The following is a 13,337-nucleotide window of genomic DNA, read 5'->3' as shown; positions in this document are numbered from 1 at the left end:
ATAAAATCTCAAAGCAGTTAATATACGTACTAGCAGTTTCCCGCTGGATCCGCTCGCAATGTACAAAGTATGGTATTGTTCGTTACTATCCTCACGGATGTATTTGCAAAATTTCGAGTTAATGAAATAAAGCACATGATCTGCTGTCGTAATAGAATGTAATATTATGTCAGCAAAACACTTGAAAATACATAACACAAAGAAATTGAATTAAACGTTCCTTGGAACAACACTGCGCGCCGAACTTTTAAAAAGTCCTTCAAAGATCTTCGTCATGGAGACATATGTATTCATAACTTTTCTCAGAATCTACCTATTTAAGAAGTTATTACCTCAAAGGAAAGCTCTTGATCCACTGAGTGTTTTTAGACCAAAACGAACTGCGTACCTCAATTAGAACGGAAGCAATGATTGCTTCAATGAGAAAAAATGTTGAAGAAATGAGACGTCAAATTGAATTTGCACTCATAACTTTCCTCAGAATCAACCAATTTGAATAGTTGTGAGCTGAAATGAAAGAGCTTGATCCACCGAGTGTTCATAGGCCAAACGAAGTCCATACCTCAATTAAAACCAAAGATATGATTGCTTCAAAGAGACAAAAATGTGAAAAATATCAAATAATTTGAGGAAGGCGGCTGATGTCTGTGTATGAATACCTTTCAGTTTAAAAAATGAAGGAAATGGACCGGATAGAATGGCCGGACTGACTGACAGTAGTTTTCATAATTATTTGAATATATAGATTTATTACTGGTGAAACAGGGAGACCTCTAGAGCAATGGTATTCAAACTTTTTGGTTGGCGGACCCCTAAAATCCAATTGTTTTACGTTCGTACTCCATGAATTACTAGTATATTGCGATTATACCAGAAATAACAAATTATTGTTGCTGGATGCCAAATAATATTAACTATAATCAATCTTCCGCAGTTTATGCCGCTTGCTCAGGGTCTCTGTACGCAGTGAGGAATGAAAGAGTTGTGGGCGGGGAAGGTCAAGTGCCCCTCGTGACACCACGGGATTTTCAACTGAAAATATCACCCCAACAACACCAGGAATCAAACCACCAGCCATAAGACATAGCCTGCACGGTTAATAGGTAACATTGTCTGGCCATCCGTCCACACCTTACATCAGAGCCTGCACAGTTGCTAGGTAACACATTTTGTGACGGCATTTTTTCAGAATATCGCAGCCATTATGACATATGTCAACATTACCGGTTGCTACTCTTCAAGAAGTCGAGTTCAAGCCACTTGTTAAGTATCGATTACACGAGTATTAATCGAGAGTGAACGCAGATCGTATCTCCCTCAACTAGTACATAGAAGGGTCAGAGCACTAAATCACCATTGACTAATTTATTGGAGTCGTGAATTACATGAAGTGTTTTGAGCGGTTCAGTTATGACGTCACCGGCACGTTGAGGCCGGACGCAAGTGGTTGGTCGTGACGTCACCTTGGGATGGACGGGAGGGTCAGCGGACGAGCCGGCAGTTGGTTTGCCGGCACTGCCATGACTAGCAGTGCGCGGGCTTTCTGGGAGGAACGGGTGGCGAAAGAACAGGTGAAACCTCGCAATGGGACCATCAGGATAGAAGATCAACTTGCTGAGATGACAAGGAGGTTACCAGGAGATTCTCCGGTGTGGAACAATATCTACTGCACTAGTGAGTAGAAGTTCATTGTTAACCTCATGTAGCCTACATGCTAACCGCCAGTTCATCAGAACATATTGCCTGCTTCGGTTGGTACACTTAATTCATGACTACAGTATTTATTAGTAATAAATAAGTTACAAGATTGTGAGCAACTGCAAAAAGACCTCGGCAATGTTGTGAGATAGACAGCAGACAATGGTATGATGTTAAACAAGGTTAAAAGTCAGGTAGTGAATGTCACTAATAGGAAAAGTCCTCTCACTTTTAATTACTGCGTTGATGGTGTCTAAGTTCCTCATGCTGATAACTGTAAGTACCTAAGTATCTCTTCACATAGTTATGAGGGTATCTACCGGTTGTAGTAAGAATGTAAAAGAGAAGACATATAATTCTCTGGTAAGACCCCAAGCGAGTCTCCGTGGCTCATACGGCAGTGCGCCGGTCTCTCACCGCTGGATTCTGTGGTTCAAAACACGGTAACTCCATGTGAGATTTGTGGTGGACAAAGCGGAGGCTGGTCAGTTTTTCTCTGGGTACCGTATTCCCGTTTACCCTGCCATCTTTCATTCCAGCAACACTTTCCAATATCATATCATTTCATCTGTCATTCATTAATCATTGCCCCAGAGGAGTGCGACAGACTTCAGCAGCTGGCATAATTCCCATCCTCGCCGCTAGATGGGGCTTCATTCATTCCATTCCTAATGGCTGGAAACAGACTGTGGATTTTCATTTAAGACCCCAACTAGAGTATGATTTCAATGTATGGGACCCTCACCAAGATTACTTGATTCGAGAACTGGAAATAATCCAAAGAAAATCAGCTTGAGTTGTTCTTTGTGATTTCCGACAAAAGATTAGCGTTACAAAACTGATGCAAAGTTTGGGCTGGGAAGACTTGGAAGAAAGGAGGCGAGCAGCAAAACTAGTGGTATGTTTCGAGCTGTCAGTGGAGAGATAGTGTGGAATGACAATAGTAGAAGAATAAGTTTGAGTGGTGTTTTTAAAAGTAGGAAAGATCACAATGTGAAGATAAAGTTGGAATTTAAGAGGACAAATTTAGGCAAATATTTGTTTATAGGAAGAGGAGAGGGATAGGAATAATTTACCAACGGAGATGTTCAATAAATTTCCAAATTCTTTGCAATTATTTAGGCTAGGTAAACAACAGATAGGAAATAGGCCACTTGGGCGACTGCCATAAATGAAGATGATTGATTGATTGATTGATTGATTGATTGATTGATTGATTGATTGATTGATTGATTGATTGATTGATTGATTGATTGATTGATTGATTGATTGATTGATTGATTGATTGATTGATTGATTGATTGATTGATTGATTGATTGATTGATTGACGCGTATCCAGAATTTTCATTCCACAATGAAATAATTATAACTTTCTGTGGAATGAAAACAATTCTTATTCTTAATCTTATAGGCCTACTTCCGCCGCTGTTCCTACAATCTGATGTAGTCACAGGTGCGAATTATGTCGAACATATGGACTTGTCAACCCTATGTAAAGGGGGTCAACTATTGTATGTTTCTTACAATTTGTTTTATGTCGCACCGACACAGCTAGGTCTTATGGCGATGATGGGATAGGAAAGGGCTAGGAGGAGAAGGGGCGGCCGTGGCCTTAATTAAGGTACAGCCGCAGCATCTGCCTGGTTTGAAAATGTGAAAGCAATAAAAACCACCTTCAGGACTGCCGACAGTGGGTTAGAACTCCCGAATGCAAGCTCACAGCTGCGCGACCCTAACCGCACGGCCAACTTGCTCGTGTGTGCGTATGAAGACATGTGTATTGAGTTAAACAAGGACACCCAGTCTCCGAGCGCAGAGGAGGTGATAAGTATCAAATCCAGCCGGTAATCGTACTCCGGGCCCTTTGAACCGGAGGCCATAACTCAGACCATTCAGCTAAGAAGCCGGTCTAACCTGATGAAAGTAATATTTCCATTGTAAAGAATGTATAATGTTTAGTTACTTTGCGTATGGTTTTTAGTGCCAGAACTGTTCGAGGACACGTTCGGCTGGTGCAGGTCTGACCTATGCGCCTGGATGTGAGATGAGTAGTGATAGTAGGAAACCCGAGTTGGCACATAACCTACTCCTATCGAATAACATTAATATGTTTGTTCAAGGCTCAACGTCGCTATCCAACGGATGAATCACCATCAACAGACTCATACGAACACTGCGGAGAGGTTTGCTTTACGTCGCACCGACACAGATAGGTCTTATGGCGACGATAGGATAGGAAAGGCCTTGGGATGGAAAGGAAGCGGCCGTGGCCTCAATTAAGGTACAGCCCCAGCATTTGCCTGGTGTGAAAATGGGAAACCACGGAAAACCATCTTCAGGGCTGCCGACATTAGGGCTCGAACTCATTATCTCCCGGATGCAAGCTCATAGCTGCGCGCCCCCAACCGCACGGCCAACTCGCAGGTAATCCAGAATTTTAGCCCGTAATCTAATGATTAGAAATTATCTTTGTAATAGTTTGTCCAACCCTTGTCCCGTTTCTATGAGGTGAGATGAATCTGTCGTGGAGGGTTTTTATGACCGGATGCCCTTCCTCACATCAACCTCGTCAAAGGAGTGGTGGTGGTGGTGGTGGTGGTGGTGGTAGTGATTATTGTTTTAAGAGGAAGTACAACTTGGCAACCATCCTCTATATAACACTAATCAGAGGCAAAAAATGGAAGCGATCTGACACTTCGAAAAATGAAGGTATCGGCCAAAGAAAGGCAAGGGCCACAAAGGGCGTGAAAATGAAAGACTCCCCAGGCCTCGAATGCTCTAATACCGCCGGGGTCGGAAAAGAACAAGAGTTGATCAAAGGAGGTCAGATAGGGGCCCCTAATCAGAGGGGTTAATCAGATGAAATGAATGACGTGACATATGATAGTAGGAAGTTAGAGGGTGAAACCCGGTGCCGGCACATAGCCTACTCCTGTCGAATAGCACCTAAGGGGTCTGCTCAAGGCTTAATGTCTCCATCCGACGAAGGAATCACCTCAAAAGCATCGTATGCCCTCACTCCATATGTGCACTGTGGAGAGGCTTGGAATTGAATCTGCTACCCTGCCGGCCAACATTCTGATGGTGTATTTTTTTTTTTCACCGGCAGAACTCAAACCATTAACCACTGTGTTAGACCATATAGACTTAAAGCCGTAACTATCAATACCACCAGGTGGTTTTGTGATGTCTAATTACACCTGAGAACTAAATTCTGTAAGTGTAAATGAAGTATTTCACCTTTGTTACTTGTGTTGTTCATATTTTACATGCACCTTCTACTGAAAGGTGTAAAAGAGGCAGGGAGCGATTCAGTTAGGCGGATATGTAGGAAGCAGTTTGGCCAATGCCGACGACTTGATCTTAATCAGTGTTGCCAATCCATAAATCTTTTCTCCGCTAAATTTTAGTTGAAAATCCGCTAAATTCCGCTAAATTTCAAACTGAAACAAAAGAGCATATACCAGCTGTTTTAATAAAATAGATTAACTCAACACTCCCCAGTTTCAGAACAGGAGTTCATCATCTTCTCTTCCCCGCACTACATGCTCTGAAGCAGATCTGCTGGGTTGACGTCCTGTGTCCTGTGGATTTTCAAAATATATGCTGGCAATTCACAGCAGCAAAATAGATAGGGAAATTTTCAAACCTATTTCGAAAGTTATTTTCACTTTCGTTACGGTTTTCATTCCTTTTGATAAGTGCGGAAATAAATAATTTCGCATTCATATTGCACAGCTAATAGATGCAACGTCCGTGTTTGGGATTTTTGGAAAGCTCAACCAACTAGTCTTTTAAAGTTTAATTATGTAACCACTCTTTACGAAATATCTGACTCCTTTTTAACCTTTTCTTTGGACAGATTGACGTACCAAAATTAACCTAATCTCAAAAGAAATACGATATCAAACACAACACTACCCGGCTCATCAAGAATACAGTAACGATTGCAACAAATTCTGACTGAGGTTGTGGACCAGAGCTGGTCTAGGAAACGATTGGTAGTATGCAGCATAAGTCCAATACAACGGGATTAAGTAGACTATTATACCGTAGTAAGTTCTATATTATTTTTTCTTCTGGTGATGAAAGGTGATATTGTTACCGCTGAAAATCGCTAAGAGAACTTCTAAAATCCGTCAAAAAAGCCGCTGTCCGCTAAATGGAAAATTTATCTGCTGTTCCATTAAAAAATCCGCCAAATTTGGCGGAAAATCCGCTGAGTTGGCAACACTGATCTTAATGGCAGACTGTGCAGAAAGACTGCATTGTATGTCTAACGTCGAGGTGCAACGAGTATGATATGAAAATTTAGCTTCCCCAAGACTAAAGAGATGTCAGTACAGAAGAAACTGAAGAGACTTGAAAGTCAGGTCGGGAATAAAAAACTGGAACAAGTAGATCATTTCAAAAGATTTACGGTATGTATTCTCTCAGGATGGTAGTACAGTAAGCGAGATTGAATCAAGGTGCAACAGTCCGGCTCCATCGCTAAATGTAAGCGTGCTGGCCTCTGGACACAGGGGCCCCGGGTTCGATTCCCGGCAGGGTCGGGAATTTTAACCATCATTGGTTAATTCCGCTGGCACAGGAGCTGGGTGCGTGTGTTGTCTTAATCATCATTTCATCCTCATCACGTCGTGCAGGTCGCCTACGGGAGTCAAATCAAAAGACTTGCACCTGGCGAGCCGAACATGTCCTCGGACACTCCCGGCACCAAAAGCCATACGCCATTTCATTTTTCAAGGTGCAGCAAAGCTCATACAGTGATCTCGCAGCTGCGACAGAGTAAGGACATATGACGCTGTTGATGGCGATTCGTCCATCAGATGGCAACGTTAAGCCTTGTGCTGACCCCTTGCTGCTATTAAACAGGAATAGGCTATGTGCAAGCACTGGGCTACAACTCCCTTCCTATTAACATGCATCACGTCATTCCTTTCATCTGGTGAGGTCGACGTCAGGAAGGGCATCCGGTCGTAAAATAATTGAACGTACCCGACCCCGTAGAGAAACGGGACATACTTCTTTCTTTCTTTCTTTCTTTCTTTCTTTCTTTCTTTCTCTTTCTTTCTTTCTTTCTTTCTTTCTTTCTTTCGTTGTTTCTTTCTTAATATGTTTACTTTCCAGGGTTGGTATTTCCCTCGGACTCAGCAAGGGATCTCATCTCTACCGCTTCAAGAGCAGTATCTCCTGGAGACGTTGGGTCAGGGGATACAACTGGTAAGGATGACCAGTACCTCGCCCAGGCGGTCTCACCTGCTATGCTGAACAGGGGCCTTGTTGGCGGATGGAAATATCGGAAGGAATAGACAAAGATGGAAGGAAGTGGCCGGGGAGAAGTGGGAAACCACGGAAAACCACTTCGAGGATGGCTGAGGAGGGACTCGATCCCCCCCCCCCCCATCTACTCAATTGACCTCGTGAGGCTATGTGGATCCCATTCCAGCCCTCGTACCACTTTTCAAATGTCGTGGCAGAGCCGGGAATCGAACCCAGGCCTCCGAGGGTGGCAGCTAATCACACTCACCACTACACCATAGAGGCGGACACATACTTATTTTGTGATTTAATTTGGAAAACCTATAGTTTATAGACCAATAAAATTATTTTTCCCTTTCTCTGTGGGTTTTTCAGCAATAGTACATTATTCTAGGTTACTTATAAAACCTGTAGTTGTTTTAGCTGTTTCCTTTGGGCAATAAAATGGTAACTCCATAAGAAACACCTCTTAGCGTCTCTTATGTTTGTTGAGTTGTATACATTTTTTTTGCAAAATCTTTCTTAAAATATTTCGTGCCTGGTCCTCAAATTACAACGAACCTTTGAAGGGTATTTCCTATTACATATTCTTCAAATTACAGTACGTGCATCGAATCATAAGGCTGCTAGAAACGCTGACGACTCCACTTCAGTTTGCGCTGACTCATAAATAACTGTGTATCCTTACAGACTACTCAGTGACAATTCGTACACAACAGCCGATATGGCGCGCCCTCCGAGGCTGACGAAATCAATCGCTTAACTTCTCTTCCGTGGAATCGTGGAGGAGTGGTAACAGTCGCCAGGCTGGTAAACACCGCTGCGTTGGAGAAAGGGGTTGTTATGAGTCTTGGAAGCAGGAACTTTCCACAGTATTTCGAGGTCTTTCAACTTAAGATTGACAGGTCATTAACGAGAAAGCCGGCTTAGAGAAGGTGACAACAGTTACCTGCGTTACAGAACAAATGGTCAATCCAACTTCAAACAAGAGGTTTGGAGTCGAATATTTTACATAAATATGCGACAGCAAAATACGTTAATAATAATGTTTTTAGTTTTACACCCCACTAATTACTTTTTACAGTTTTCGGAGACGACAAGGTGCCAGAATTTTGTCCCGCAGTTCTTTTACGAGACAGTAAATACTCCGACACTAGGTTCGTGTATTTAAACACTTTCAAAAACCATTAGACTCAGTCAGGATCGAACCCATCACCTTGAACCCAGAGGCCAACATTCAATCATCTGAGCTACTTAGCCTGGCAAAAGATAATGCTCCCCCTTTTGGTATGTGGCTAAAAGTGGTACAACCAGCGCATCTAAGGTATCCCCTGTCGGTCGTAAGAGTCCACTAAGAGGGGCCTCACTGTACCATCAATGCTCAAGCTGGATCGGAATTCGATTGACAACAGGTAAATAATGACAATGAAATGACATACTGAGGTAGCAGTGGCATTCAAACAAGCCAAGCGAAGAAGAGCTGTTATTCAGAAATCATTCTACTGCACACTGACGCGTGTCGTCTGCAGACATTTGTTGACTTTTTCTCAAAATGCGTGAGTTTTCAGGTTCTTTGCGTGAGAGCGTAAGTTGATGTTTGGATGCGTAAGAGTTGACATGCCTGCCTTTGCCTGTGCTTTCGTTGTAAGAGAGGAGAGGGTTTCCCATTTGTACTTCCTCTTAAAACAATAAACACTTACTGACTTACGTTATAACGCAGGACCTAATGCCTGTTCAGCTCTAAATGCAGATGACAACAGTTTTTAATGAGGCTAAGCCGGGCTGAGTGGCTCAGACGGCTGAGGCGCTGGCCTTCTAACCCCAACTTGACAGGTTCGATATTGGCTCAGTATGGTGGTTTTTGAAGGTGCTGAAACAGGTCAGCCCCGTGTCGGTAGATTTCCTCGCACGTAAAAGAACCCCTGCGGGACAAAATTCCGGCACCTTGGCGTCTCCGAAAACTATAGAAAAGTAGTTAGTTGGGAGGCGTAAAAAAACAATAACATTACCATTATTAATGAGGCTAAAATAGTCGAAGAACTCGATGTGCTATGTGAGCAAACGTTCGCCATGGCAACCATCACAGATAAAGTTCCTAGTAAATATCTTATAAATAACTACTTAGCATTCTTTCACAATATTCTACTGTGAGGAAACTGCCGCCCAATTTCTGAAATTTTACTTCTCCTTAAAAAGCTCAACATCGCCTATAATGGTCCACTGTAGGCCTCTTTTTATTAAGCTTTCAGTCATGACTTTTGTGAACAGATACACTGTATTTGTAATAAGAGACCGGATGGCGGGTGCAGAGTGAGTCTCGGCCAACAAATGATCACGGCTGGCCCGTGGTTCGACAGCTCTGCACTCCGACCGACCAACCGAGCAGAGAACAGGTGGCCACGGCTCTACCGTGACTCTACGCCTCTCTATTCGGGAGGCGGAGAGGGATTGGTCCTCACCGTTGGCTGCTCTGAGAATAGTTTTTTCATTCTCCTGCACTGAGTCGAATGCCGGGACAGTTCCTGGTACACTCAACTCTCGATATTGTAGGGTTAAGGCTTCCCGGGTAAGTAAAATCGCGGTTAACCTTCAAAAAGTTAAAAATAGAACAGGCGTACTGAAAGTACAGTTAAAATTATAAAAAAATATACTACCGTATTGTTTTTATTAACTTATCTAATACGTTGCAGTAAAAGTAGCACTTAGCGCAATTAATAACTGGAAAAATAAACAGCACACCAGCTACAAATAACTTCAATGTCGCGCCACGCCCGCTACTGTTACGACTCGGCAATATTATCCCGATCCTTTGTAATTCTGTATTACGGTAACTCCTAACATTCGTGCATTTTTTTGTGTTTTTGATATCGCGGTAAATCGAGAGTTGAGTGTATAGGCCGCGGCCGCTAACCGTCCCACCTTGTCCGCACATATCCTTCTCAAATACAAAGCTCCCGGCTTGAGAGATGGCGTCTCCGTCTCAACAATGAGTAGTGGTAGTTTTAGGCAGTAACAGGATTGAGTGCAAACTTACTGATGAGAGTAACAAGTACTGTATAATTTAGCCTGCACAACGGTTATGTTATGAGCTTTGCATAAACATGAGGGGTACGTCCGATCAAACCCCTAGAATGTATCGTTACGCGCCAGCTCCGTGACAGCCCCTTTCGGTACTTCCAGGAAGGGCCGAGTGACACAGACTACCTGGGATCTCCCAGCCGGCTTGCAGGGTGGGGCCAGCCTTCCCGTGTATTGTTCTCGGCGGCCGGTTAACCTGTGAGTTTCTTGGAGATTCAGATTCAACGGGAATGATCTGCCTCTAGTGACATCGTGAAATTTCTGGATTCAATCACGTGAGCTATAAAAAGAGAGGCTAACCGAGGACAGTCAGTCAGTGTTGGACTCGGAGTCAGTACTACACTTGGAGTGACAATTGGAATCCGAGGTGGAGTTAGTGTGTTGGGGTTCGGTGGCTGGGCTGAGGACGACAGAGGTGTTGGCTGTCGATAGTGTCCCACCGAGGTCTGAACGAGCGAGCTGTTGTGGTGTCGGAGAGACCAGTGTGTGTGTGTGGACTGGAGACGATAGAACGGAAGGCTGTACTGTATGTTCGTGTATTTCTGTGGACTGAGCAGAGCGAGTGTGAAGGTAAATGGACCTGTGTTAATGTTCGCTGTTGTGAGTATCGTCCTGCTGTTGAATACTGCTGATCTGTTTAGTTGTTCACCGCATGTGACTCTGTGAATTACTGGACTGTCTGTGGAATCGAACTAACGAACAGTCATCGTGTGTCGTGTAGCCAGCGGCACTGTGTTCAAATCTAGCGGTCTACGCACAGCGGCTGTAGGAGTGACTGGTTTGGCGAAAGTGAAAGTAAGGATTATAGCCATCCGCAGGTATAGCAGTGGGCCGGACCCATGCTGTGCCGTAAGGAAGAGAGACTTATAAACAGACAGTATTTAGTAAGTGTGGCCATTCACAGCTGGTTAGAATTGTGTGTGTGTGTGTGTGTGTGTGTGCATTTATTAGGTCATACTCAAATAAATTAGAGCAATGAAACAGATGAAGTTTTATTCGTAACAATATATCATGGAAGAGCGAGCTGGAGGGCTCTTCCTACTGAACAAATTAGTTTGCATTCTAACCTATAACTGTTTAAAAATCCTGGGTCTGTTTTGTAATGCACTTCTTAATTAAAGTATATTTAGAAACAGACAAAATCATGCTCAGAAATGATGTTCATAACATAATACCAGGTCAACCAACTAAGTCGATGTAGGCCTACCTCGTTATAGGTTACTAAAGACGAGTTCAAGCCATTTCATTGCCCAATTAAATAAACTGCCATCCAAAATATTCAGTAATACGGTTAAGAAGTGGTTACCCATGCATTCCTTTTACTCAGTGCAGGAAAAGTTCTGAATTATTTTCGTCGCCATAAGACCTATGGCGAAGATGGGATAGGAAAGGACTAGGAGCGGGAAGGGAGTAACCGAGGCGTTAATTAAGGTACAGCTCCAGCGTTTGCCTGATGTGAAAATGGGAAAGCACGGAAAACAGGGCTGCCGAGAGTGGGGTTCGAACCCATTATTTCCCGAATGCAAGCTGATAGCTACGTGACCCAAACCGCACAGCCAGTTGTTCAGTTATGTTTTGTTTCTGTCTATTCCTTGTTGCCTTTTTACGATGTCTAATGTATATTTAAAAAAAACTTAATGAGTGAATGAAAATGTTATTATATTCTATCAGCACCGACACCATTCTATAGGTGTGACACCCATCTCACAGGCTAACCCACCAGAACAAACGAAAATCGGCAAACAGTACTACTACTACCAGTATGATTGAATTTGACACTGAAAACTGTGAACATTCAAAATGTGTATTTATTTTTTCTAGCCTTTAGTGTCGCACTAATACAGGTACATTTTCGGTGACGCTGAGATAGAAAGGTGTTAAAACTGGGAAGGTAGAGTGCGTGGCATTAACTGAGGAAAAGAGAATAAGAAAGCACTGAAAACCACCTTCATGGCTACCGATGGTTCGAAGTACCGTCTTACAAATTCGCGAACGTACCACAGAACCAGCTTACTGAGTTTTTAAATAAATAATTCATTTCTTAAAACTGCACATTTATTTTTCTCCGTTATAAAGCAGGGCAAATTGTGCTTAATCCTTTTTCGTACACCTTACCTCGACACTGAGCATATACTCTGCACATTAATATGTTTATAAACGTGTGCCTCGAAAAACTTGCTCTCTTGAACTATTTCAGAAACATTCTGTAAATGAAATTGCGTATGGTTTTTCTAGTGGCTGGAGTGTCCGAGGACATGTTCGGCTCGCCAGGTGCAGGTATTTTGATTTGACACCCGTAGGCGATCTGCGCGTCGTGATGAGGATGGAATTATGATGAAGACTACACATACATCCAACCCCCGTGCCAGCGAAATTAACCAATGATGGTTAAAATTCCCGACCCTGCCGGGAATCAAACCCGGGACCCCTGTGAGCAAAGGCCAGCACGTTAACCATTTAGCCATGGAGCCGGACAGAAACATTCTGTATATGAATCTTTGAGGTCTCAAACTCCCAGCACTTCAACTCACTCAAGTTTTAAAAAAATCAGTTCACTTGACATCATGACCGTGGATGAGTAACCAGTCGAGTTGTGATAAATGTACCGCAAAGGATCAATCAGTTGCAATCACACAAGGTTAAGACTGGAGAACATCTGTGAATGCAATATAGACATCTGCTGATTTCTTTTGTTAAGACACATACACAGATGCAGTTTGCACACACACACACACACACACACACACACACACACACACACACACACACACACACACACACACACACACACACACACACACACACACACACAGTTGGAGATTATCACCCTCTGGGTGAGGGGCGTAGAATACACCCATGATACCCCCTACATGTCGTAAAAGGCGGCCCAGGGGATTTCATCTTGGGAGGGTGGGTTGGCGACCACGGTCCCCTAGCTGAGCCTGGCATTGCTTCCACATACTTGTGCTAGGATCATCGCCTTCATCTTTCCTCCCTTGGTCATCTCGTTTGACCCTGACGGTACTAGGTCACGAGCCCTTTGTCGCCCTTCCCTTCCTTACCGATACCTTCATTTTTCGAAGTGTCAGACTCTTCCCATTTTCCTTCAGATTAATGTTAATAGAGATGGTTGTCTAGTTGTACTTTCTCTTAAAACCATAAACACCACCACCACATGGAAATTATATGGTACGAAAAGATTTATCTCTACCTGGGCAATCCTAAAATGTAGGCTATTTCTATAACACACCAAACCCCGTGGCGCAACAGCCCCGAAGGGTCATGGCCTACCAAGCAA

At 43.3% G+C, this 13,337-nt stretch overlaps 1 protein-coding gene across 1 annotated transcript in view; it reads left to right on the top strand.

Moving 5' to 3' along the window:
* The first annotated feature begins 1,516 nt into the window (after positions 1-1,516).
* Positions 1,517-13,337, top strand: part of LOC136878699 (uncharacterized) — a 102,084-nt gene continuing 90,263 nt past the window's right edge. The window contains exon 1 of the mRNA XM_067152125.2: positions 1,517-1,674. Coding sequence (XP_067008226.2) covers positions 1,521-1,674 — 154 coding nt within the window. The 5' untranslated portion in view covers positions 1,517-1,520. The remainder of the gene's footprint in view (positions 1,675-13,337) is intronic.

This window comes from Anabrus simplex, chromosome 8 (assembly GCF_040414725.1).
Source record: "Anabrus simplex isolate iqAnaSimp1 chromosome 8, ASM4041472v1, whole genome shotgun sequence".
NCBI lineage: Eukaryota > Metazoa > Arthropoda > Insecta > Orthoptera > Tettigoniidae > Anabrus > Anabrus simplex.
The sequence above is the reverse complement of the archived record's forward strand: the minus strand, read 5'-3'. Positions and strand labels throughout refer to the sequence as shown.